This window comes from Gobius niger, assembly GCF_951799975.1.
Source record: "Gobius niger genome assembly, chromosome: 10".
Lineage (NCBI taxonomy): Eukaryota > Metazoa > Chordata > Actinopteri > Gobiiformes > Gobiidae > Gobius > Gobius niger.
Genome location: NC_136861.1, coordinates 34,022,772 through 34,050,007, shown reverse-complemented (window position 1 = coordinate 34,050,007; position 27,236 = coordinate 34,022,772). Strand labels below are relative to the sequence as shown.

The window sequence follows — 27,236 nt, the reverse complement described above, 5'->3', positions numbered from 1 at the left end:
TCATCCAGTACTGAACAAACTAAATCTTCCAATACAAAAAAATACAAAGGTTATTTCTATAGATTTCAGACTGAGCTGCAGTGGCTAAAAAGAGGTTTTGTGTTTGTGAATGTAAACAAGAACCACCTTGCTAACTTTTGAGGCAACGTTGCTCAAAGATTTGATTGAAATGTCACACTTACTACTGGCTGTCCTGACTCAGGTGGGCCATGGTGATGAAAGGGTGCTGTAACGCCTGCGCTGGGGTCACTCTGAGTCTGGGGTCCACAGATAGAAGACCTTTGAGAAGGTCCACACACATCCTGACATCTTCAGCCTGCTCTTCATCCTGGCACACGAAAGACTGTAACAAGACCAGAAGAGTTAGTTAGACAAGTTAGATTTTCAAATGCACATTGATTGAACTTGACTCTAGCTCCAAACTGCTCTGTGCATTTACGATAACAATATATTATCAAGTACAAATGTCAGAGGAGAGTAAAAGTCATCCTGCTTAAAGCACTTACATTGAGCAAATCGTCCAACGTCGTCAGGTCATTCTGGAGTGGACCGGGTTCTCCTGGTTCTTCACGATTAACACGTCTGTATTCTTCAGGCGTCAGGAGCCTCCATGTTGGATTCAGTCGGCCGTCTTCTTCTTTGGTGAAGTAGGACTGTGTGTACCTTCCGCTATTAAGCATGTCGTCAGGAGGCATCCCGAGCAGATCCACCATCATCTTCATCGATTGATATCCGCTGCAAGGAAACAGCTTTTTCCCCGCAAGAAGACGGGCCACAATACAGCCCAGTCCCCACATGTCGATGGGAAAGTCGTGCACACATCCCAAAGTCACCTCTGGAGCCCTGTACGCAGAGGGCTGTCTGAGAACTCCCTTCTTTACCTCTGAGGAGGTGAGGGCCAGGCCGAAGTCGATCAGTTTGAGCCTGTAAGGCTGGTTGGTCAGCATGACGTTATCCGGCTTCAGGTCAGCGTGGATCACGTCGATGTCTTTCAGGGCGTTGAAGGCAACGAGCAGCTGCTGGACGATCGGCCGGACCTCACCGATAGGTAGCGCAGGCCTGTGCTTCGTGAGGAGGTCCCACAGACTGATGTTCAGCATCTCAAAGACGAGACACGTGAGGCCCATGTGCTGGAAACACTCTTTGAACTGCACCAGGTTACAGCGTTCACTGTCCAGCTGTCCGATTCTCTCCAACATCTGCACCTGTAACAAGAAAACACAGTTAGACGTGTCCTGGGTTGTTTAAACATGATCATGAAAAACTAAAGCGATCTTACCTCCCTCTCCGCCTCTCTGATCGCTGCAGGATTCTTCAGCATTTTCACTGCCACTCTCTCGTTGGTGTCCATCTTCAGGCACTCCACTACCATCCCAAAAGAGCCTTCACCGAGAAACCTCAGCACAGAGTAAGCGGCAGTTTGTCCCTGAAGGACGTCGCCCTCACAAAGTTCTGTAATAAGAGTAAAACAAAGAAAGTTAACAACCAGACAAACCTGCTCGGGGTGCACCGCAATAAATATACAGATTAGATATATTAGGACTATTATAGACAGATATACATTATTATATTATAGATATATTTATTGTGTTGGCAGCCACGGTCCTCCATAATAAGAACACTTAATTTCATTGACCAAATAGTCACAGTTTCATGATTATGGGAAAAGCCCAACAGCTGATAACCGGGATCTCTTCAGTTCTTTCCTTCACTCGCCCACAAAGTCACATTTTAGATACATTTTCTTTGGTGCTGGACATTTTGGACAGAATCTGCAAAATTTAGGTTCATAAAGTCGACTATAAGGAGACTCCTGGCTCACAATATGAAGTTCAAACAAGTGCTTTGCCTTTCAGGTCATGTGTGTGCTCAGATACAGGAGTGTGTTTGCTCAAAACATATCATGCGATTAACACTGATTATGTTTTCAATTAAAGAGATCAATCACAATTCATGTTGACAGCCCTAATATATGTACCGTCAATTCTCTAATGGGGCCTTTATTTACTCAAGAACATTGAGGACCAGGCCTTTGTTGGAACCAGGCCAAAATTGGAGACAGACCTTTATTTCTATTTGAGTAAAACGGAAAATAAAGAAAAACGAGATTTGTGTCCATTTGAACCTAAAATATTAGGTTCATTTATTAACATTACGCGGTGATAATTAGGCTCACGGGATTCACACATAACAAAAGGCAACTTATGTCACTGGTTTACACAGCTCAGCGCTCAGTGACGTAGCGCAGTGAGGTGTGCAAGGTCCCGGTGCAAGTCTGACGCTGAGTTGTAAACCCAGGACTGAACCAGGACTAAATAAGACACAACAAGAAAGACTGTGGGCTGTTTCCCTCTCGCGACAGACCCGGAGGCTTACGTGATGTTGTTTACGAAACTCCAGCTGTACCGGAGGAGGAAATGCGGTGCAGCTGGATCCTAAGTTCGGACACGTTTGGACGGGCCGGCACGAGGCCCTTTAGTGACCCCTGATTTACTATAGATGTGTGTTTGTGAGGTGAGGCTGAGAGCGTGAACGTGGAAACAACATAGCAAGGGGAAAGGACACCGCTAGCACAACTGTAACTTACATCAGACTTTCCCACACTTCACAACATTCTCAGGGCTCTACATGATAACAAACCCTGTTCATATTGTATTAGTCATTTTACAGAAAACGTGACATAAAAAGCAACATGTCGCAAGGTCGGTAGACTTTATCCTGGTTAAAAGTGATACATTTGATCAAATAAGTGTGTTGTACGTCTTAGAAACCTTTATGTTTCAATCTGCTTGTCTTGTAGACGAGCTTTTCGCACATCCAGGAATTTGTGATGTTACAATCGCTAATATTAACACAATTAACACAACTATTCCTTAACTCTGCAACGTGTGCACCTCTACAGTGAGATTGACACGTATCTGCGGTGTTAAAACGTACATTTGTCCGAACTGGCTCCTACTTGAGTCTTGTTTTGGAACTAGTTCAGTCGTTTTGACAAAATTTGATGGAGATAAACTGATTTCTTTCTGAACGTACAGAAGTATATCGCGATAGTAGCAGGAGTAGTGGCGCAATAGTCAAGACAGTCCATGAAAAGTGTTCGAAAACTCACAGACAAACATTACAATCTACCGACTTCGTCAAAGCCTAGATGTAAACGTGTCACTTGTAAAGGATACTTACCAGAGAAATCCATGTTCGTCGTAGTTTCCATCAGGTAGACGTTGATTTCCGCTGTGTCGATCAAATTTCCGCTGTGTCGATCAAAGTCGTCTTGGAGCAGAAAATGACGTACTGTCTCGAGCGTAAGCTTTGTCCAGAATGGCCGATCTTTGCGTCACTTGTAACATGTAACACGCCAGACCAAAACCGTCCAATCAGAAAGGCCTTCCGGAACACGAGGGACTTTTATTGCCATGACGATGACGACTGTTCTGCATTACAGAGATTCTGTTTTGATTTAAATTGAAATGGAATTTCAAATAGATACAGTAGAAGGCCTCTAATGGATACGCCCATATATGGTCATGTTTGAAATCAGTTAAGGGGGAAAACAATTTGGAGAAAAATCTAAACTTTCTCTAATTATTCAAAAACTACTTTAACAAACGCTGAATTATGAATATAGTTTCTACTAAATAAAGATACAAAGACATGGAGAGGAGCAAAGTGGTTCAACAGACCATAATGACAGAAAAAACAGAGAATGCTAACATGATGCTACGTGTTAGCTTAATGCTAATGCTAATGCTAGCTAGTGCTACCTATGACTGCCGTTTTTTTCACTTCTACTGAACAATCTGCTGTGAATAAACATCCATATGGACCCGATTTAGACTTGACTTTATTTATATGGGATAAATTAGTTTATATTTCACCCGGAAATGGCTAAAAAGAGTGAAAAATTGCGTTTCCCTAAAGATTCTATTTTCCCTCTCGGTGAAGCCACGCCCCCTTCTATGACGAGATGCCGTCTGTATCTACTATGTGGTCGTGTTTGAAGCAGCCAGAGGGGGAGATTGAGGCATAAATCAAAGACAAGTATAACATCGCTTATACTGTCTAGGGCTGGGTACTGTTACTTTATTTATTTATTTATACCGGTACTTTAACAATACTTGTTTTTTTTATTACGATACCTGAACAATACTTTTCTGATACTCATGCTAAAATATTTATCTAAACCATCTAAACCATTAAACAGATTAATAATGTTTATTTATTCATTTTCCTTCCATTGAATTACACGCATTTGAGGTGAAATTGACAAAAGGGCAGAAAAAAAAAACTTTCCACAACATTTCCCAATGTTTTCCCAATATAACATATAATGTATACTTTAAGGCCACAATGTTGCCCAGAGTTTCATCAAGGCAATAAAAAAGACCTGAACACAAAGTGCTGTATCTGCACTTGTAAAGAAGAGTAACTGATACAGGACTAAAAGAGTGTTTGTATCAGTGTCTTGTGGCTCTTAAAGCCTGAATCGTTTCCCCGATGATAGAAGCTCATATTCATAAAGAGCACATGAGAAGGTTCTCTTTGAATCCTCGGCCCTGCCACAGGCAAAAAACATTCTCAGAGTGTTTGAAAAGGAGGAAACTCTTTCCTGCCAATAATCTTCATGGCATTTCGGACCAATTTCTCAATTTTGGTTTTACATAAGACAGTAAGAGCCAAACCAGGCAACCATGCTCTATCTGATTAGGCTTTCCAGAACAGCGTTATAAAACCAAGACATTTTTGTCTTCTTAATAAATGAAGCCTCCGAGATCATTTACAGCACAGAAAGTCTGGGGTCAAAGACCATCTCTTTGGGTTTACCTACGTTAAGAGTCAGGTTGTGATCCACACTCCAGGTTCTTCCAATCCAAATGCAGTTTATTTACCCCCACCTTACCCATACCTGTGGTAAAATATTTATCATAACAGAACGAGAATGTTGGGAAGATCTGCACAATATTGGGTTCATCTCCAATGTCAAGAAATGTGTGAAATTGTTGGGAACAATAGGGAGAAATTATGACAGAAAAACAAAAAAAAGGAGGAAAAAATCAGGAAAAAAGATTCAGAACAAATTGAGTTAAAACACAGGGAGGGAAAATATTAGTAATGAAAAATTGGTAAAAAATAAAATAAAAAATTGGGAGAAAAGAAAGGAAAAATGTGTAAAACTTTGTAACTACATATTTTCAAGACACAGATGTGTTTATAAATCCTAGTACAGAAAGTATCCCAGTGAAAAGGTACTGCAGTAACAGAGATGACTGCACATGTCAGATATAGCGTGCTGAATAATGGTGTCATTGACCTGAGCGTACAACTGTGTTTAATCTCCAGTAAATTCTCGCCGGAGCCTGCGCAGTAGCCGCTCTCCTCCGGTGGGAATCCTCCGGCACATTCTGTCTGTGAACACCGCACAGACGGCTTTGAAATGTAAATCTCCCCTTCACGGGCTGCACCTGAATGCCCCGTCTGCTTTAGAGCAGAATAATAGCGCCAGACCGGAGTGCGCTGGGAGACCGGGGGGGGAGACATGCCGTGTTGCTCTGGAGTTTATGATGTAACAGATACGGCGTAATCCATAACTGAACGCCCTCACGCTGGACGAGGCTCTGGGTCTGTGCAGTAAAAAGGTCTAGACTTTGGAATCAAATCTGGGGAGTGACACTTTTCGACGAGCTGCACAGAGCGGCAGGTGGGGAGGAGGAGCCCAGACCCACTGTCACGGTCAAGGAGGCTGAACCTGGAGGTCAAAGCATTTTTAAACACCTCAGTGGGTGTTAACACGGCTTAGCTTTGTTACATTACATCAAGTTTCTTGTCAGGCCAATAGTAGAAGGAGCTCCTGGTGAAAGTCTGATAGTTTGCACTGTGAGGAACATTACGTGTCCCCATTCACGAGGTCCCGATACCAGAAACCGACACCATTTGCCGCAGCTCTCAGCTGAGGAGAGAAGATAGCAACAAACTGGAGAATTCTTTAGTGGAAACACAATATTCCACATAGAGCTGACTTCATTACAGACTGCGCTCTCTAAATCAGAGTCTGAGCTGGATTTAACCAGAGCTTAATGTTGTTAGCGCTGCAGCGTGGAGTCTGCAGTGTGCACAAGACACAAGCTAACGTCGCTAACTCACAGCTAGCAGTTTTGGCCATTCTGACGCCGTTTTATGCCCGGGTGTTTATTCATCTGAGACACTAAATAGTCCTCAGAAAAAACAAATTAAAGAGATACAGCATGTCCATATTGAGCGAAAATGAGCTGCAGAACAATAAAAACGCTGTAGCTTCTCTCTAAGTTGCTACAAAACACACGAGAAAATCCACACGGAGCTGAAGTGAAGACGAAAAGAGACCATTTAAGTAACATCTCAATACTATTGTTAAATAAAAAATACGAAAAAGGCCACAAAAACACAACAGAAAATGATAGAAAAAACTTGACAAAAACACAATAAAAACGTGACAAAAACACAAGAAAAAATGATAGAAAAATGTGACAAAAACACAATAAAAACGTGACAAAAACACAACAAAAAAGGATAGAAAAAATGTGACAAAATCACAACAAAAAAGGATAGAAAAAATGTGACAAAAACACGATAAAAACGTGACAAAATCACAACAAATAATGATAGAAAAAAACGTGACAAAAACACAATAAAAAATGATAGAAAAAAACGTGACAAAAACACAACAAAAAATGACAGAAGAAATGTGACAAAAACACAATAAAATGTGACAAAAACACAATAAAAAATGATAGAAAAAATGTGAAAAAACACAATAAAAACGTGACAAAACACAATAAAATGTGACAAAAACACAATAAAATGTGTGTTAAATAAAAAATACATAAATGAATAAAGCACAACAACAAAGGTAGAGAATCATGTCGTTCCTGTTGTTATCTTTTCAATTTGCTTAAAAACTCAAGTGTCTTCTTCAGTTCTGGTTTAGGCCTAGTCCATTGTACCATTGTAGTTAGTAAGTTATAGCCTCGCTTTTGGAAATACATATATGGACGTCTGGAGAGAAAAGCAAAGTCGGCACCTAAAGAATTTGTGCTTTGCGATACCGCCCCCAACCGGTAGGAACTGTTTAACGGTGCCCATCCCGAGCTGCAATGCACCCTTTTGCACCCATGCCTTTCAGGTGTGAAAACGTGTTGATCTCATTGCATTTATTGATTTGTTAGCATGTTGGTTAAAACTGATGGCTTGCAGGGGCGGACTGGGACTGAAAAACAGCCCTGGACTCTGACCAGCCTGGCCCAAATTAGCGTAATTGTGCACTTCCACAAATACATATTTTAACCTTTTACCGCCCGCCTTAACATTAACGAGTGCATTTTCCCCAGTTCGGCTTTTTATTATTATTTTTATTTTATTTTTGAAATAATAAATAATAAATAATAGTGGTCCCAAAATTTAACCTTGTGGCACACCATACTCCGCGGAATTCCTTTGAGATTCATGTTTTTTTATACTGGGCTTTACCCAAATCTAAAAGCTTCTCGACTGGAGATCAACAATGTAACGCCTCATTTGAAAGCTAAGACCTACAAAAATGACGGACACTTTTCGTCACGTCGCCCCATTTTTGTCATATTTTTGTTGTTTTTTTAATCGTTTTTTCCATCATTTTTTGTTGTGTATTTCTCACGTTTTTGTATATTTTTTTTTCCCCTTGTATTTTTCTCATGTTTTTGTTGACTTTTCATCCTCTTTTTCTCGCTATTTTGATGCTTTTCTTTTTAGCTTTTAGATTTGGGTAAAGCTCGGTTGAGGCGGGACCGGTGGCCCTAGAGCCAGTGGCCCTTCTGTGCTCTTCCAGAATGGACATATGGCCAGTCCGCCCCTGATGGCTTGTATAGATAAAGACGGCACATTTTTTTTGGCAGACGACAAACATATTCATCATACACCAATACAGTCCAACATTGGTTCAAGTTTTTTCACAGCAGGTTGTTCAATAGAAGCGGAAAAAAGCTGCAATTGTCGCTCACGTTAGCATACCGTACGTAGCTTGAATCTGACATAAGCTTCATGGTTAGCACTGTCTGTTTCTTCTGTCTTCATGGGCTGTTGAACCACTTTGCTCCTCTCCATGTCTCTGTATTTTTATTTAGTCTAAAAAAATATTCAGGATTTGTTAAAGTTGTTCATGAGAAATGGGAGAAAGTTCAATTATTTGACTTCTTTGTTTTCCCCCTCGGACTGCTTCAGACATGACCACAGATGCTGACTGTATCTCCCCCCCCTGCAGGGGCTCTCCTCCCCTGACCACCCCAGGGATGTAGTTCGACTGTTAGGTTGGTCAGGTTGGGGTGAGAGCGCCTCAACCGAGCTTTACCCAAATCTAAAAGCTAAAAAGAAAAGCATCAAATTAGCGACAAAAAGAGGAGGGAAAGAAAACAAAAATGTGCCGGAAAAGCGACACAAAAAGTGACGAAAAATGTGACGAAAAGTCAACAAAAACACGACAACAAAGCAACGAAAAAGGCCACAAAAACACAACAAAAAATGATAGAAAAATGTGACAAAAACACAATAAAAACGTGACAAAAACACAACAAAAAATGATAGAAAAAATGTGACAAAAACACAATAAAAACGTGACAAAAACACAACAAAAAATGATAGAAAAAACGTGACAAAAACAACAAAAAATGATTGAAAAAATGTGACAAAAACACAATAAAAACGTGACAAAAACACAACAAAAAATGATAGAAAAAACGTGACAAAAACAACAAAAAATGATTGAAAAAATGTGACAAAAACACAATAAAAACGTGACAAAAACACAGCAAAAAATGATAGAAAAAACGTGACAAAAACACAACAAAAAATTACAGAAGAAATGTGACAAAAACACAATAAAAACGTGACAAAAACACAACAAAAAATGATAGAAAAAATGTGACAATAACACAACAAAAAATGATAGAAAAAATGTGACAATAACACAACAAAAAATGATAGAAAACTACGTGACAAAAACACAACAAAAAAATGATAGAAAAAACGTACCAAAAACACAACAAAAAATGATAGAAAACTACGTGACAAAAACACAACAAAAAATTACAGAAGAAATGTGACAAAAACACAATAAAAACGTGACAAAAACACAACAAAAAGCCACAAAAAAAGTAATGAAAAAACAAACAAAAAAGAGGTTAAAAATTGTGGCGACTTGACAAAAAGTTACAATCGCTCTTGTAGGTCTTAGCTTTCAAATGAGGCGTTACATTGTTGCTCTCCAGCCGAGAAGCTTTTAGATTTGGGTAAAGCCGAACTGGAGAAAATGCGCTCCGTTGAGACGGGTGCTAAGTGTCACATTTACGCTACTTTGGGCCAGGCTGGTCAGAGTCCAGGGCTGTTTTTCAGTCCCAGTCCGCCCCTGGGTGAGAGCAGACTCTACACCAGACGAGATGCTAAGGAGTGCAGTGTTTTGTGTGCATTTGATAAAACATGACACACGAGGAGCCCGACAGCAGGTCAATGAGGCGCGATCGCGCACCGTTGAACTGAACTGATTGAAGTTGTGATGCGAGTGTCTGTTTGTCTGTCCCCGCAGATGCACTCTCTACGCCTGCTGAGCCTGAACGAGCCCTACAAGATCTTCTCCAGCATGAGCGACAACACGCGGCCCACCCAGCCCCTGCTCCAGCGCTGCATACGCACCAACATCAACTTCAGCAAGCAGGGCCGAGACTGTCCCAACAACCGAGCTCTGCGGCCGCAGTACAGAGGTAACTCGCTCTTTTCACGCCAAAAAGCCATTCGAGGTCAGAGGGGAGTTTGGATCTTGTTTAGGTTTTTTTAATAAGCTAGTCACGAGTGAAAAAATCTGTATACACTCACTTTTTTTTTTTTTGGAAGGTTCAAAGCTCAATAAATCAGGCTGGGAATTACATTAAAAAATCCCTTTGAAAAGAACTTCATTGTATTGTTACATCTAAGCCTGTAAAGTTTGGAGTCTGTAGAAGCTACTGAAGTGGAGAATTTGTTGCATGAGTGGAACAAAAACTTATTTTGCGTGGCACATGACTCTTTCACAGCGGATTCCCAGAAAAAAAAATACTATATGTGACCCATCACGGAAATGAAGGACATTTTGAGTGAGACATAGATTCAGAAAGTGTATAGTCTCCAAGCTTTCCAATGATGTGTAACACATGGAAATCTGATCATATTTGGAGAATCTGTCTTCTCTTAGCTGAGAAAACAGCCTCTAAACTTTTGGGCTGTTCTCACCTCGGCTCAATTGACAATAGGGCTCATTTACATCTCATTTAGAGAAGCCACACCCGCTCCCCCAGTAAAGATGTAAAGCAAAAAAAAATGGCAAAAAGCAACAGGTAATATATAAATAAATGTCTCTTGCATGAATCCACTTCCCATAGAGCCTACCTCTACAGCAACTAGCAACACAATGACAACTAGCAACGTTATCCCAACACACACACATGTGACCAGAGGGAAAGAAGAACACACACACGATCTAGTGCCATGGACAATGACTACGTTATATTATCCGTAACCTGCACAGCTTACGACCAAAAACAAAACGCAAACAAATCAACTGAACACACCACGTTAGCTTACAGCACAACAATGGCCTCATCAAAAAGCAAACAGACACGATGGCACGGCGGCCACAAGCAAACAAACTAACTTTCACTCACCCGTCTGAAGTAACCTTTGTGGGTCTTCTGCTCAGCAAACCCGTTCACTATTGTGATCAAATCCGTTTCGTCGCTCAGTTCTTTTCGCCGTAGAGTTATGCAAATGTCTCTGTCTTAAAGGAATAGGCCACCGTTTTTACATACTGAGATATGTTCTTACCTCACCGTAGCCGTGTTAATATATCCCCGTCTGGTCTTTGTCCGTGCGCTCTGTCACGCAAACGGAGCACATACGCAGCCTCTCCCACTTGTCACATAGCTCCAAAAAAGCTCACGATAGAAGCTACCAAGCTCTTCCACGTGTTCCCTATTTAAATAAAGTTACGTGAAGTGTTTTCATGCGAAGTATATTTACACAGAAATGTAACATGTCGATTTTATAAGCAGATAAAAAGGGGGACTATATTGTGAGGCGTAATGATACGAGGAGCAAAACGTCCGTGCAGTAACTCCTAAAGACTTCCCCCGCTCACTTCCGTCAATAGAAGCTGCGTTACTTGTAGAGAGCGAGCAGAGAACAGTTGAAGAAGCGTGGATAACTTGTGAACAATGCCTTTTACGTGCATCGTGCCGGGCTGTGATAACAAGCAGAAAGTATATAGCGTAGTAATGTTTCACGGATTTCCAACTCACCCCGGACGACGACACAGGACTCAGGACCTCGACCATGAGGTAGGAATGCGCAGCACTTTCCCAAAATATATTTTCTGCTTGTTGTAAAAGGCTCTGTACAAGTGCTCCGTTTGCCTGGCAGAGCGCACGGACAAAGACCAGACGGGGATATATTAACTCGTCTAAGGTTAGGTAAGAACATATCTCAGTATGTAAAAACGGTGGCCTATTCCTTTAAAACACGCTCTCAAGGAGTTGGCTCAGGAAACGTAACGGTCAGCAGGAGGCGCTGTGCATGCTTACAGCCAGGGCATCATCAGTCGCACTGGAAAAGTTAGACTGGAAAAGTTTACTGGTTTCACGCAGAAAAACAAACTTCTGTAGTAGTATTCCAGCGCCAGCATCTGGCTATTCAGAGCGTCCATGAGACACACGGGGAAGTGTTTCATAATCATGAAGTCACACACAATGACACGCCCCCATGGTGTGCGTTATTTCTTCGGCTTTTTCACCCTGAGATTTGAAATATACCAATACTGTTATCTAAAACATGTTGAGGCTTCTTCGTGATCCCAACTAAAAGAATCTGCAAAAAAGCGAGAATCACCAATTAAAAAAAAAAAAAATCTTCTTACTCGGTTTGTGGGAAACTGAGTCAGCCGACTTGTGTCCCTGGTTCTCACGACGGGGCCCATATTTGTGACTGAATACGTGTGGGGACCCGGGTTGTGTAACGCGATGTGCGAGTTACTTCCAGGATATCTCCAGCTCCTTCACATACAAAACTTCATAAAATAAGCATCGGAAGTTTTGTCTTTTTTCATTCTCTGACATAAAAAAATAAGACGTTAAGGGAGCAAAAAATCTCCACGTTGACCTCTGCATAAAAAGAGGTTAACGTGCCGTGCCTCGCTTTAAAGCAACTGTATCCTGCTATGTTAGCCATCCCAAAGTAAAGTATAGGCATTTATATGATATATTGTTCCTCTACCACTATGGAGCACTATTTTTTGTGAGAGATATAAGTGTTTTCTGGCCCTGGCCTCTCCATCACATTGGGGACTCGCGTTGGTTATAAAAGTTAATCCACTTTGAGAAGATTCACCAAACGTCCATCAGAGACAGTCACAGAAAAAAACACTATTTTGGCTGATAGTCGCCGAATCCTGGAAAGAAATTTCAACTTCTGGCGAGTGGCCTCTTCTTTAGGAAGGTTGAATAAAGTCCAGCACCTCTCGTAGCCAAACGCGCTTTTCTCCGCGACATTATCGTTAGGTAAGAAAAAAGAACAGGCGTGTCCAGAGTAGGTTAGAAAGAGCTCCATCTTCACATCCTTCATTCAGTGCAAACATGACATCTGTTCAGACGCTCAGGGGTGCGTTTGTTTTGCGTTTGTTTTCAGCCCTGACCTGGAAGCGCTTCCTTTGTATTTTTTTTATTTTTTTATAGCTGTTTTATAAATTACAATCAGGCCATAAGGCATTACATTGTGCTCTTCCTGTTTGACACTATGGCGTAAAAAATGTCAGAGTGTCACAACGTTTTCCAGCAGAGGGCGGAGCAGCTGCTCGGAGATCAGGATTCAGGAGGATTGCTGAGAACTGCGTGAATGAAGCCGAAAAACACTCTGGGGGTGTTTTTGATAAGGATATAGCACAACAACATGGCTAAAAGCTCCAAAAAGTCGATTTTGCATGATATAGGACCTTTAAACTTGCAGTAAAAAGTGCCATCTCTGGAGATGTGTGCCGATCCAACGTGAAGCCTGAGGGCCATCAGATATCGCTCCAAGGGCCGCGCTTGGCCCCGGGACCACGCTTTTGTGCAACTCTTTATTTCCGTAGAGCGATTTTCAAACTGAAAGCGTGTCACCGGTAATTGGACGGCGTGAGGTAAAATAGTGTCTGTGTTTACGGTATTTGCCAGATGGACTGTATGTAAACACCTTTTATGCTTTTCCAGAGAACGTTCTCTTCCGCACAGCTCTGATCCGATCATGAAAGCTTTTCTCTCCTCAAGGCGGATCTCTCAAGCTCCTCTATTTACCCCAATTAATTTACCAAACACTGAAGTAGTCACCCAAAAAATGTCAACGATCAATTACGTTGCGTTAGTGAGACGCCGCGGCCTTTACCGCGCAGACGGCGACGGTGATCAAAGTTTTCTCTGCGTCGAGCACACTTCCACTAATACTGTATCCCCCCCCCTCCCCCCACGCTTCAGAGTAAACCCAGCTCTATGTGATTAATAACGTGATCCAACTAATTGGTCATGCATGGCCTCCCGTTAATTACAGGCTTCGTTTTTCATTTTTCAACCCCAGGATTAATTCATACCGGCCCCGATGCACCGTATTTGGTATTCAGCCCCGGTGCTGCACGCAAACAAAACTGAGCCGAGAAATGTGAGGTCTTGACCAGATTACTCCTTCAGCTGAACATGGAGCAAGGAACTAGTCCAATCTGTCCAAGAAAGCCTTTAATGCAAATGGGAGATTGTAAATTCGAAGGGCGTTTTTTTCTCAAAATGTATATTTTCTGTCACACTGTTTTTCCAGGAAGCCCCTCTTGAGTGCTGGAGTCAGGCTTACACACAAATGCCTCTTGACAGTTTCTGAAGTGTTCAGAATGTAAAGCAAAATGTAGATTTAAAGGGGGGGTATTATACTAAATCGACTTTTTCAAGCTTTACATCATGTTATTCTGTCATTCACTCATTAAAAACATGAAGTGTTGCCTTGGCACATTCACGTATTTTTGAGTAATCTGTAAAAACTCTGATGGCGGCCATTTTAGGGATAGGTTTGCCTGAGTCCTCCTAGGAACGCCCCCACCTCCTGGAGACGCCTCCGAGCTTTCGTCACCAGCCGAGTAACCAACCACTGCTCCTCAGCAGAACCCCCTCCCCACTGATGCCACAGACAGAGTGTGGAGGGGGCGTGTCTGAAAGGCTCAGAGGTTCTTAAAGAGACAGAGGCCTATTTCAAGACATTCACTACAGCCATTTTGAGAGAGACATTTTATACAAGGCAGTTATTTACTGCATTTACAGACCAACAGAAGGTTTGGTCATCATTGTAGTGTGATATAGACTGGTGCCATGTGATTGAAAAAAGCATAATACCCCCTCTTTGACATAAAGTGCTGTGAAACCATGTGAATGCTTTGGAAAGTATGTGAATGCTTTGGAATAACATGTTGACATTCTCAGGACAAAGTAAGTGAACCCAGGATTCTCGCTGAACTGGAACAGTTTTGAATTACTGGCTGAGTCTTTTGTAAGAACTGCTTTCCTGTAGTTGCAGATTAGACGCTCACAACGAGCAGAAAGAATCTGGGATCATTCCTCTTTACAAAACTGACATCTGAACCGCTCTTTGTCTGACCCATCACCGAGGACCTGTTTGCCCTGGGAGACCCTACCAGGGGCACAAAGCCCCCGACAACAGAGCTCCCAGGATCATTCGGGTGTTCAAACCCCTCCACCACGTTAAGGTGGCGGTTCCAGGGGTACATTTTCCTCCCACTGTAAAAAGTATTGAAAGTATTGATACTTTGATTAAGTATCAATATATTTACCTCTTAACTCCCGCCTGAACCGAGAGCATTTTCTCCAGTTCAGCTTTACCCAAATCCTGTAGGCCAGTGTAACGCCTCATTTGAAAGCTAAGATCTACAAAACTCATCTAAATGGATCTTTTTCCTCCCGTCATCATATTTTTTTCCATCTTATTTGGGGGGGGTTTCAACTCATTTCGTAACTTTTTTGTAATTTTTTTAATCCATTTTTTGTTTTGTTTTTTGTCATTTTTTAACCATTTTCTGTCATTTTTAAAATCAATTTTTTGTCATTTTGTTGTCATTTTTTTGGTCAATTTTTTGTCTCTTTTTGTCACATTTTTGTCATTTTTTTTAATCAATTTTTTGTCATTTTTTTGTCATTTTTGTCCTTTTTTGTCCTTTTCTTATCAATTTATTGTCCGTTTTTTAAATCAATTTTTGTCATTTTTTTTGTCATTTTTTTTGTCATTTTTTTGTCAATTTTTTGTCTCTTTTTGTCACATTTTTGTCATTTTCTTATCAATTTTTTGTCTGTTTTTTTAATCATTTTTTTTGTCATTTTTTTGTCATTTTTTTGTCATTTTTTTGTCAATTTTTTGTCTCTTTTTGTCATTTTTTAATCAATTTTTTGTCATTTTTTTGTCATTTTTTAATCAATTTTTTGTTATTTTCTTATCAATTTTTGTCCGTTTTTTTTAAATCATTTTTTTTGTCATTTTTTGTCATTTTTTTAATCAATTTTTGTCATTTTTTGTCATTTTGTTTGTCATTTTTTTCGTCACTTTTTTATTAAAGTTTTCTCACTTTTTTTTGTCACATCTTCATCCTTGTTTTCGTCTCAGTTCTGTCACTATTTTCACACCTTTTTTTCCAGAAGCTTTTGGATTGGGGTAAAGCCAAACTGGAGAAAATGTGCTCGGCTCAGGTGGGAGTTAAGGGGTTAATCATCATCATCATCTTTAATTGTCAGACTTGAGGTCCATATAAAAACACACAATATATTGTCCCAGCTCTGAGCATCATGTCCTTTAGCCAGTGTTTTAGCCAGCCATTTTCTTTTGCTCTTGAAAAGTACAGTTTATATAAAGACTAAATGAGATCAAAACAAGAACACTGCAATTTGTTTGGTCATTTTTATATTTTATATTTTTATATTGTTTGGTGCCACAGCAGTCTTGGGCAGAGGCACTTCGAGTCCTCTCACACAGCCCGACTTAACTTCACAACATCCACGTCTTCGGGGGCTGAAAATAAACTCCCAAACGCTTTTTGCCCAGTGATCCGCAGCTCCACTCCGCTCCGACCCGTTCACGACTCTTCACTGAAAGCGTTCGGAAACCGTTCAGTTTAAAGATCAGTTCAAAAGACCGGCCCATGTGTCAGCCAAAAACTAAAAATATCTCAGACTCTGATCACTCACAGGCCCGATTTGACTCAAATGTTACGACTGGACTGATTTACACCCTTTGCAAAAACAAATCTTGTGCCACAAATAATGAAAAGACTCTGCCAAATCCTGCTCTGCGTGTAATCCGTGTAAAACAGACCCTTGATTGTTTTGAATGAGGCTCTTTACCGATGTCACATGCAAATAAAGAGTTGGATCCCGCACTGATAAAGTCTTTTGTGAGTGGGAAAACGCTCTGCCTCGCTTCTTTCTTGCTAGAGGAATCGCATTTATCCTTTTGTTTCGGAGCAGAGCGTTGGTTCATTCTGGGTGAGACGAGACCCTATAGTGTCCGAGTGTCCAGGGAATTCACGTCCGGCCCAGGCTGGTCCTGAACCGCCTATAGCTCACGATCTGGAAGTCCCCGGGTACTGCGGTTGTACGTTGATACAATCCCCCCCACGGACGCCATAAAGTAAAGCTTAAATACTATCTCCCATCCCTCGTGTGTGGGTATATCTTCAGGAAAATAGTCCCCTCCAGCGGGTGTGATTTATTAATGCTTACCAGGTGCAGAAAGATAGGCTCTTGAACATTTTATATGTTTGTTTTCTGATATAAATAATTGAGTATTGATACGACGAGTAGAGCAAGTATTGGCGGAACTTATTTCTCCTGATCCGTCTGTCCTCTCCATCTCGGCGCTCATGAATAATAATAAACCCATGTTGGCGGTCGGGCCCGGTCTGGAGATAATTTAGAAACCTGTTTGACTAAATCTCCCGGCTCTGTGTGGGCTTTCCAAAAAAAATATTACAAAATTTTTTTCCAAAGTGAGAAGGGGCAGAATCAGCCACAGGAGCAGCGCCGGGCTCTAATTGGGGAGGGGAGTTTTTCAGATTTGGAGCCGGGCCAGGCCAAGGTCCTCATAATCCATAATAATAAGAGGAGCCGTTTTAATGAGTGAAGAAATCCCGGTCTAATGCGGGGCTGGATGGTGATCCCTCTGCTCGACTGCGGCGGTTTTTAAAAAGCGTTTCTGTCTTTTCTGGCTGTGTTTGCCTGTAAATCCGCAGGTCTAGTCTTTGTTTGAGTAAGGCCCAGTGTGCAGCACGTCATCTGTCAACACGCTCACACCCCCCGGAGCGCCTCGCGGGGCACTTGGAAGGGCTTTTCTCAAACGGTTGGGCTTAGTTTAACCTCTTACCACCCGCCTAAACCAAATGCATTCTGTCCTCTTTGGCCATTCTATAGGCCTGTGTAGCGCCTCATTTTGGTCACATTTTTGTTGAATTTTTGTCACATTTTTGTCACTTTTTGGTTGAATTTTTGTCACATTTTGGTTGAATTTTTGTCATTTTTTTGTCACTTTTTGGTTGAATTTTTGTCACATTTTGGTTGAATTTTTGTCACATTTTGGTTGAATTTTTGTCACATTTTTGTCACTTTTTTGTCGAATTTTTGTCACATTTTTGTCGAATTTTTGTCACTTTTTGGTTGAATTTTTGTCGAATTTTTGTCGAATTTTTGTCACATTTTGGTTGAATTTTTGTCTTTTTTGCTGAGTTTTTGTCACATTTTTGTTGAATTTTTGTCACATTTTTGTCACTTTTTGGTTGAATTTTTGTCACATTTTGGTTGAATTTTTGTCACATTTTGGTTGAATTTTTGTCACTTTTTGGTTGAATTTTTGTCACATTTTTGTTGAATTTTTGTCACTTTTTGGTTGAATTTTTGTCACATTTTTGTTGAATTTTTGTCACTTTTTGGTTGAATTTTTGTCACATTTTTGTCATTTTTTTGCTGAATTTTTGTCACATTTTTGTTGAATTTTTGTCACATTTTGGTTGAATTTTTGTCTTTTTTTTGCTGAGTTTTTGTCACATTTTTGTTGAATTTTTGTCACATTTTTGTCACATTTTTGTCACTTTTTGGTTGAATTTTTGGTTGAATTTTTGTCACTTTTTGGTTGAATTTGTGTCACATTTTTGCTGAGTTTTTGTCACATTTTTGTTGAATTTTTGTCACATTTTTGTTGAAGTTTTGTCACATTTTTGTTGAATTTTTGTCACATTTTTGTCACATTTTTGTCATTTTTTTGTCACATTTTTGCTGAGTTTTTGTCACATTTTTGTCACATTTTTGTCACATTTTTGTTGACTTTTTGTCACTTTTTTGTTGCGTTTACATCCTTTCTTTTCATATTTTGTAGCTGTTTTGGTGCTTTTTTCCACAGACGCTTTTTGATTAGGGTAAAGCCAAACTGGATAAAATGGGTTCCGTTCAGGTGGGAGTTAAGAGGTTAAACCCATTTACACATTGACACGTAGGTCATTAAAACTAGGGCCTGACTGACATTTTTTGGGTCCAGTACCAATACCGATGTGAAGGGGGTTGGAAAGACCAAGAGTCAATATGTGGGTCAGTGGGATTTGTCATTTATTTCACATCTCAAAGTGGGGCCAGTGAACATTAATACTATCAGTAGCTCTTTGAGAGAATAGACAAGTTGTTTATGTAGCTTAAGGAGCTACAAGCTAATTCATTGGCCTTTTTTTCTATTATTAACATTAGCATATGCTATTATTAACCTCTTAACCCCGGCCTTAACCGAGTCTGAAAGGTTACAGGGCCAGTGTAATGCCTCGTTTGAAAGCTATTTTTCTATTGCTTATTCGCTGTTGTTTTTTGTCCATTTTTTTGCCACATTTTTTGTCAATTTTTTGTCAATTTTTCAACAAATATTTGTCACTTTTTCATCACTTTTCTGTTGCTCTTTTTTGGCTTTTTTGTTGCATTTTTGTCACACCATCGCTTTTTTTGTCGCCCTTTTATTGCATTTGCATTCTCCTTTTCATCCTCCTTTGTTGCTATATTTTATAATGCTCTTTGTTCTGGCGGGGGTTAAGCAGTATAGATAAGTTCTTACCTGTGATATGTTCTTACCTGAGTTTAGACGAGTTGATGCGTACCTGCCTGGTCTTTGTGAGCGTGGTCGCTTCCAACTTCACCCCCGTTTGGAGCTATAGGAATACACTGGGAGAGGCCAAATGCTAACAACATGGTCGTTTTGCGTGACTGAGCGCACGCACAAAGACCAGACAGGTACGCATCAACTCGTCTAAGCTCAGGCCAGAACATATCTCAGTATGTAAAAATGGTGGCCTGTGCCAAAAACTGAAAGTCGGTTTTGTGGGGGGGGTTTATTACGAAACTAGACACCGTAATACACCGCATGTGTGATTTTGGGAGCTCTGTGATGAACAGAAGTGAAATAAATGAAGATCAACAACAACAAAAGTCACGATCTGGACATTTCTTATAGGCATTTAATCACACCAATAGAAATGAACCTGCCTCTCGTTAGTTCAGCTTGTGTTTTCGATGCCCCGCCCCTCGGTCCTGCAGCCAAGAGCGGTGCTTAGAAAGAGGAGGAAGTGAGAGCAGAGGCCGGCTCCTGCACAGAACAACGATCTCCACACCTTGTGCTTCAGATCGCTCTGTATTTTTTATCAGTCGGCCTCATAATCACGGACCAATGAGGTCAAGAAGCCGACAGTTTTGTATCTAAAAATAAACCTTGTTTCAGTCACGCTGTTAACAACGGCTCACCACCGCATGCTCAGCTCACAACGTGTTTTTCTCTCAATGTTTCAGCTCTATGTTCTCTTAAAACAAAAACTCAGAAACAGACATTCTCAATAGTCAGTGTTCTTTTCTTAAGCCCTTGTTTTCAGCCAAAGCCCAGTGAAGAGAGTGAAATGAGGGAGACAGTTTCATAAAACACGCAATATCTCTGATTCTAGAAAAACGAGCCTCTGTTAACTTAGGATTTCTCAGGAACCGAGGCACGCAGAATTAAACTGTTTTCACCTACTCAGAGCTTACAGTCTCATCTTTCAAACGGGCCATAGCATGTGTCCATAGCTATAACATAGAATACACTGTGGTGCTACAAATATCATGAAAAATGGTCTGGATTGTTGGCACTCTACAGCTAAATTCCCAAAACAGCGCGGCACTCAATGTGTTAACATATACGGTGATAAACCTGACCTTCCATGTGCCTCCTCCACTATGTTGACACTGATTCAGCTCCATACACCTGCTACATTTTTGACGGTAATATCACTTTTTACATTGGCAACACTAATGACTCCCCATGGATTGTTTCCCCAGCATGCTGCATGTAAACACAGAACAAGATGGCAGCTGACCAAAATAAGCATAATAAGTATTCATCCAGTATGGTTTGGAAAGCCTGGGCGACTGTAACAGCAGGTCTGTAAAAGCAGGGAGCGCTTTTCTTCAAGGGGGCCTAACGCAGCGCTGATTTATAGATCAGTGGTGAACTGCTGGGATGCTGTCGGGACCCACTATAATTCTAGGATGTCAAGCTGCGACCCAAAGAAGAATGAAATTTCTAAAATATTACTGTGTTTTCTCCACAAATAAGCATTGAATGAACACAAAATGAACTCATTTTTAAATATCCTGATGCTTCTATGCTTTTATTGAAGAGAAATATTCAAAGACATTGACTCTGGAAAAGGCTTGCACCCCACTGATAATGGTTCCGTGACCCACTTTTGGGCCCCGACCCACCACCTGAGAAACAATGTTATAGATCATACAATTTTTTTTTAATGACTATGCCTTTTTGGTTAAAACTGCTGTAAGATAACCGGGATTTCAATGAAAATGTCTGTCCCGTTTGTCCCGTCCTGATACGTTTTTTAAGTGGTGACGTCACAGCTCTACTTCCGGGTCTCCAGCTGTGCGAGAAACTACAACAAAAAAACTCTTTAATACCACAGTCCATATTTCTGAAACTCAACAGAGAGTTACTGCATATACTTATTTCTCAGGCCCATTAGCCAAAAATGCCGCACCTGCTGCTATAAAAGTAATATTTACCAAAATTGCTACATCCGGGTTTAGCGGAGAAAATGCTAACGGCGCAGCAGCTACGCTAACCCTGGAAGTAGTGACATTAGTAAATATTACTTTTTTAGCAGCAGGTGCGGCATTTTTGGCTAATGAGTTTCAGAAATACTGATGGTTGTTTTTAAGAGTTTTTAATGTTTTTTCTTGCATGTTTGCCGGTCTGCTAGTACCCGAAGGGGAAGTCATGATGTCACACTTAACTAACGTATGATCGGACCAAAAAGCCACTCCTAAGTTGCAAAATGAGGCGGGCCAGAACAGTCCGGTTCATAAGAAAACGCATCTCATTGGTCAAAGTGACAGCCTGTTGATTCTGATGATTATTTAATGTTACATATGTTATGTGAAATTTCAGACCCAGACGGTTAAAGCAGTACTAAGTAAGTAAGATGAGGGTCTTTCATCTCCCCCTGGTGTCTCTGGCCAGAAAACCACACTTGCAATTTGACTGCCTCCGGACCGGAGTCACCAATACACACCAATGGAATCACGAAGAAGAAGCTAACAGGCTAACGGGCAAAGCTAACTGTGGGCTAGCACCACTTTAGCAGTATTTACAGCCAAGTTTGAGTGAAAAAAAAGATCTCCATTGTGTATTTGGATGAACAATATCCCTCTGTCCCTTTGTCTTTTCTGTCAGCGTAGTATTTACTCTCACGGGCAATAAATGAGTAAAAAAAATCGCAACATGCTACGACATCCGCAGTTGCGCTTATGGCCTCTAAGCGTTTCTTAGTACTGCTTTAATTATACACAATCGGTTGAATTTGCAAAACATAGACACTTCAAGCAGAAACATTTTTCATTTAAACTTCCTGGAAAGTGGCCCGTGGAGACAGGCATTTGAACCCGCAACAATCACCAGAAATTGCCCACGAAATCCTGGAGGGACCGGGTAACAGCTCCCTAGCGATTCCGCCGTTCCACACTTCCATTGACTAGTTGGGAAGGTTAACATGTAATTGGTCATGCACTGCTCGGCGAGCTAAGCCAAAGGCAAGGAGTTCGAATCCCCAGACCCACCTCGCTTAATGGAGTGTGCAGCTCTCCTGTGGGAACCAGTCAGATGCAAGATGAAGGAACACGCTGTACATATTCCTCCAACACTAGAAGCCCGAGAAACACGTGTATCACACTGTTGGCATGTCGGTACGAGTGGGGAAACTTTTGCACCACTGAAAAAGAAGTTCTCTCATCATTGCGAACCGAGCCAATTATAGCGGAGGTAAACTGTCTGAGCCGTCCCAGAGCTTTTACTGCCAAGAGTGGGGGCAGCAGGTTGAGTCTGACGGTGTGTATCTGTGAGCGCAAACGTACTGCGTGTGTGGCAGGAAGAGGAAGTGCGGAGGAGACGGGTCGATCGTTTAGCACACGGCAGTCTATTCTTACTCGCTCCAGGAGGTCCATTCTCAACATCTGACGTCTAAATCTCTGACGGAGGCCAGGAGCCAATAATACTGTATCGGTCAGGCCAGAGTGCAAAGACATAGAAAAGAACGAATAAAAATGACAGCAAAGACAGGACCATCTTCTGCCAAGCCGAACCGCCGGACTCTTTTACTTGCCGGTGAGAGGAGTTCGGAATTCTCCCTCCGCATTTGCAAATTTCCACCTGAGATCGCAGCGTAAAAGACGGTTTCTGGCAGGGCTGGACTGGCCATCGGGAGATTCGGGAGTTTTCCCGGTGGGCCGACATACTTTTGGGCCGGATGGGCCAATCACACCGAAATAAGGCCCATAATAAACGGGAAAAGCCATCAGAATCTCTATCATTACATTTATGCAATTACACATCTGCTCCACTAGAGGGATGTGACGCCTTTTATTCCCCTCTGGTGGCGCTTTCTTGAGTCATGGTTCCCAGATAATCTGGTATAATGAGCAATGGGCCTCTGGGACATAACACTCATGCCCCTCACATTGTGAATATAAGAGGAAATAGTTTATTGTAACTCCCTCCAGGACCCACAGAACCTCAGACCTCTATTTTTTATACATTTTAGACAAATGTTTGCAAAGAAATGCATGCTGGGAGTTGTCAGGTGACTCCATCTTGCCCCTCGTCATCAGAGTAATTTTACAAAAGTTCCTTCAAGTTATAAATGACAAGATGAAAGTTCGCTTGAATTCGGTGTTAGCTTGAATTCGGCAGAAACAACATGCAACTATTGTCCTCGATTCGTAGCTTATACTGTTTTAGTTCAAGCCAAGGGCTCATTGTTTTGCTCATCACCTCGACTACTGCATTGAATATGACAGTTGTTTTTTTATAGAAAGCCGGTCTTGACCCAAAAGTCCCGGGCCGTTTTTTTTCTGCCAGTCCAGCCCTGGTTTCTGAACAATTTTTTTTAAAGGGAAGGTTGACAAGCTGTGACCCGAATTATTCTCAACTGCTGATGAAAAAAGAAAGTGAAATTGGAACCTGAAAGGAAGTATCAATCTTCTGTTGAACTGGACAATTGACAACAAGGGTATCAAGAACTTTCTGCAGACATTGGGCTCACACTGAAAGCGTATTTAGCACGGTTTTCTTGCCAACTGTCACTTACATGAAGTACGGTTTGGTCTGTGTATGTGTGGCGACGAGATCACAAGTATGTACATTCAAAAATATATATTAGAAAACAGCTTATTAAGATGTAAAACAAAAAAGACAGATCCTACTCACCACTCAGTCCCAAAAGTCCAACTAATTCACTCCATACCTCCTTTCTGCTGCTGCCAATTCTCCATGTTTTGTTGTTTGTTTGTTTAAATTTTCACATATAAAATTAGAGAATGAGGTGCTGTCTGTGGAGCAGGTGTGAGGTCAGTGTGTGTGTGTTCTTCTTTCTAATGGACTCCTGCCGTGAAACACAATGCGATATGGGGATCTGTGCTGATGAGTGAGAGGGAAGGAAGGAAGGAAGGAAGGAAGGAAGGAAGGAAGGAAGGAAGGAAGGAAGGAAGAATAGAAGGAAGGAAGGAAGGAAGGAAGAATGAAAGGAGGAATGGAAGGAAGGAAGAATGAAAGGAGGAAGGAAGGAAGAATGGAAGGAAGGAAGGAAGAATGAAAGGAGGAAGGAAGGAAGGAAGAATGAAAGGAGGAAGGAAGGAAGGAAGAATGAAAGGAAGGAAGGAAGGAAGAATGGAAGGAAGGAAGGAAGGAAGGAAGAATGAAAGGAAGAGTGGAAGGAAGAATGGAAGGAAGGAAGGAAGGAAGGAAGAATGAAAGGAGGAAGGAAGGAAGGAAGAATGAAAGGAAGGAAGGAAGAATGAAAGGAAGGAAGGAAGGAAGAATGAAAGGAAGAATGAAAGGAGGAAGGAAGAATGAAAGGAAGAATGAAAGGAAGGGAGGAAGGAAGGAAGGAAGGAAGAATGAAAGGAAGGAAGGAAGAATGGAAGGAAGGAAGGAAGGAAGAATGAAAGGAAGGAAGGAAGAATGAAAGGAAGAGTGGAAGGAAGGAAGGAAGAATGGAAGGAAGGAAGGAAGGAAGGAAGAATGAAAGGAGGAAGGAAGGAAGAATGAAAGGAAGGAAGGAAGAATGGAAGGAAGGAAGAATGGAAGGAAGGAAGGAAGGAAGGAAGGAAGGAAGGAAGGAAGAATGAAAGGAGGAAGGAAGGAAGGAAGAATGAAAGGAAGAGTGGAAGGAAGGAAGGAAGAATGGAAGGAAGGAAGGAAGGAAGGAAGGAAGGAAGAATGAAAGGAGGAAGGAAGGAAGAATGAAAGGAGGAAGGAAGGAAGGAAGAATGAAAGGAGGAAGGAAGGAAGGAAGAATGAAAGGAAGGAAGGAAGGAAGAATGTAAGGAAGGAAGGAAGGAAGAATGAAAGGAAGAGTGGAAGGAAGGAAGGAAGAATGGAAGGAAGGAAGGAAGGAAGGAAGGAAGAATGAAAGGAGGAAGGAAGGAAGGAAGAATGAAAGGAAGGAAGGAAGAATGAAAGGAAGGAAGGAAGAATGGAAGGAAGGAAGAATGAAAGGAAGAGTGGAAGGAAGGAAGGAAGGAAGAATGAAAGGAAGGAAGGAAGGAAGAATGAAAGGAAGAATGAAAGGAGGAAGGAAGAATGAAAGGAAGAATGAAAGGAAGGGAGGAAGGAAGGAAGGAAGGAAGAATGAAAGGAAGGAAGGAAGAATGGAAGGAAGGAAGGAAGGAAGAATGAAAGGAAGGAAGGAAGAATGAAAGGAAGAGTGGAAGGAAGGAAGGAAGAATGGAAGGAAGGAAGGAAGGAAGGAAGGAAGAATGAAAGGAGGAAGGAAGGAAGGAAGAATGAAAGGAAGGAAGGAAGAATGAAAGGAAGGAAGGAAGAATGGAAGGAAGGAAGGAAGGAAGGAAGAATGAAAGGAGGAAGGAAGGAAGGAAGAATGAAAGGAAGAGTGGAAGGAAGGAAGGAAGAATGGAAGGAAGGAAGGAAGGAAGGAAGAATGAAAGGAGGAAGGAAGGAAGGAAGAATGAAAGGAAGGAAGGAAGAATGAAAGGAAGGAAGGAAGGAAGAATGGAAGGAAGGAAGGAAGGAAGAATGAAAGGAAGAGTGGAAGGAAGAATGAAGAATGAAAGGAAGGAAGAATGAAAGGAAGAATGAAAAGGAAGAATGAAAGGAAGAATGAAAGGAAGAATGAAAGGAAGGAAGGAAGGAAGGAAGGAAGGAAGAATGAAAGGAAGGAAGGAAGAGTGGAAGGAAGAGTGGAAGGAAGGAAGGAAGAATGAAAGGAGGAAGGAAGGAAGGAAGGAAGAATGAAAGGAAGGAAGGAAGGAAGGAAGAATGAAAGGAAGAATGAAAGGAGGAAGGAAGAATGAAAGGAAGGAAGGAAGGAAGGAAGGAAGGAAGAATGAAAGGAAGGAAGGAAGAATGGAAGGAAGGAAGGAAGGAAGGAAGGAAGAATGAAAGGAAGAGTGGAAGGAAGAGTGGAAGGAAGGAAGGAAGAATGAAAGGAGGAAGGAAGGAAGGAAGAATGAAAGGAAGGAAGGAAGAATGAAAGGAAGAATGAAAGGAGGAAGGAAGAATGAAAGGAAGGAAGGAAGGAAGGAAGGAAGGAATACACAGATGTACAAATCACATGCGCAAGTGTCCTTTCCGCCATACCCTGTGGTCCCTTGGAGAAATTAAACTCTGGTAAGATGATAAAAAAAAAACGATGTGCAAATTGATGCTGTTTGCTCAGATGTTTTCTCTAAGGTTGTAAGTATTGAGTGTGTACTGTTCAATTGTGTGCCGGAAAGATATGAGTAAAACTAGGAGTAAAAATATTGAATAACCATACGTCTTGATCATCTTTTTGATCTGTGTCTCTTGTTTTTGTTTTTCTTAGTGAACCAGTGGCTTCTGAAGTAAGGACTACAAACATGTCTGCCATCTGCGGCTTCAGAACTCTGGACTACAATCATGTCTAACTTCGGTGGCTTTGGAGGCTTGGACTACAAACTTGTCCGCCACCTGTGGCTTCAGATAATAGGACTACAAATGTGTCTGCCTTCTATGGCTTTGGAAATTAGGACTACAAACATGTCTGCCTTTATTCGCTTGAGGACTACATACATGTCCGCCTCCTACCACTTTGAAAGTCAGGACTACATACATGTCCGCCTTCTACCACTTTGAAAGTCAGGACTACAAACATGTCCGCCTTCCACCACTTTGAAAGTCAGGACTACAAACATGTCCACCTTCCACCACTTTGAAAGTCAGGACTACAAACATGTCCGCCTTCTATAACTTTTGAAGTTAGGACTACAAACATGTCCGCCTTCCACCACTTTGAAAGTCAGGACTACAAACATGTCCGCCTTCTACCACTTTAAAGTCAGGACTACAAACATGTCCGCCTTCTATAACTTTTGAAGTCAGGACTACAAACATGTCCGCCTTCCACCACTTTGAAAGTCAGGACTACAAACATGTCCGCCTCCTACCACTTTAAAGTCAGGACTACAAACATGTCCGCCTTCTATAACTTTTGAAGTTAGGACAACAAACGAGTCTGCTTTCCATGGTTTCAGAAGTAGGGACTACAAACATGGCCGCTACGGCAGTAAGGACTGATTGCTTTCCGTGGC

General features: G+C 41.4%; 1 protein-coding gene across 2 annotated transcripts in view; it reads left to right on the top strand.

Annotated features, from left to right (window-relative positions):
• LOC306969663 (carbonic anhydrase-related protein 10-like) overlaps nucleotides 1-26,680 on the top strand; it is a 221,140-nt gene extending 194,460 nt beyond the window's left edge. The window contains exons 8-10 of one of the 2 annotated variants that reach the window (XM_079565357.1): nucleotides 9,590-9,764; nucleotides 26,492-26,531; nucleotides 26,572-26,678. In XM_079565357.1, the coding sequence (XP_079421483.1) occupies nucleotides 9,590-9,764; nucleotides 26,492-26,514 (198 nt within the window). In that variant the 3' untranslated portion in view covers nucleotides 26,515-26,531; nucleotides 26,572-26,678. Of the gene's footprint in view, nucleotides 1-9,589; nucleotides 9,765-26,491 lie in introns of both variants that reach the window. The other variant, XM_079565356.1, reaches the window with a different exon arrangement.
• The last annotated feature ends 556 nt before the right edge of the window (nucleotides 26,681-27,236 follow it).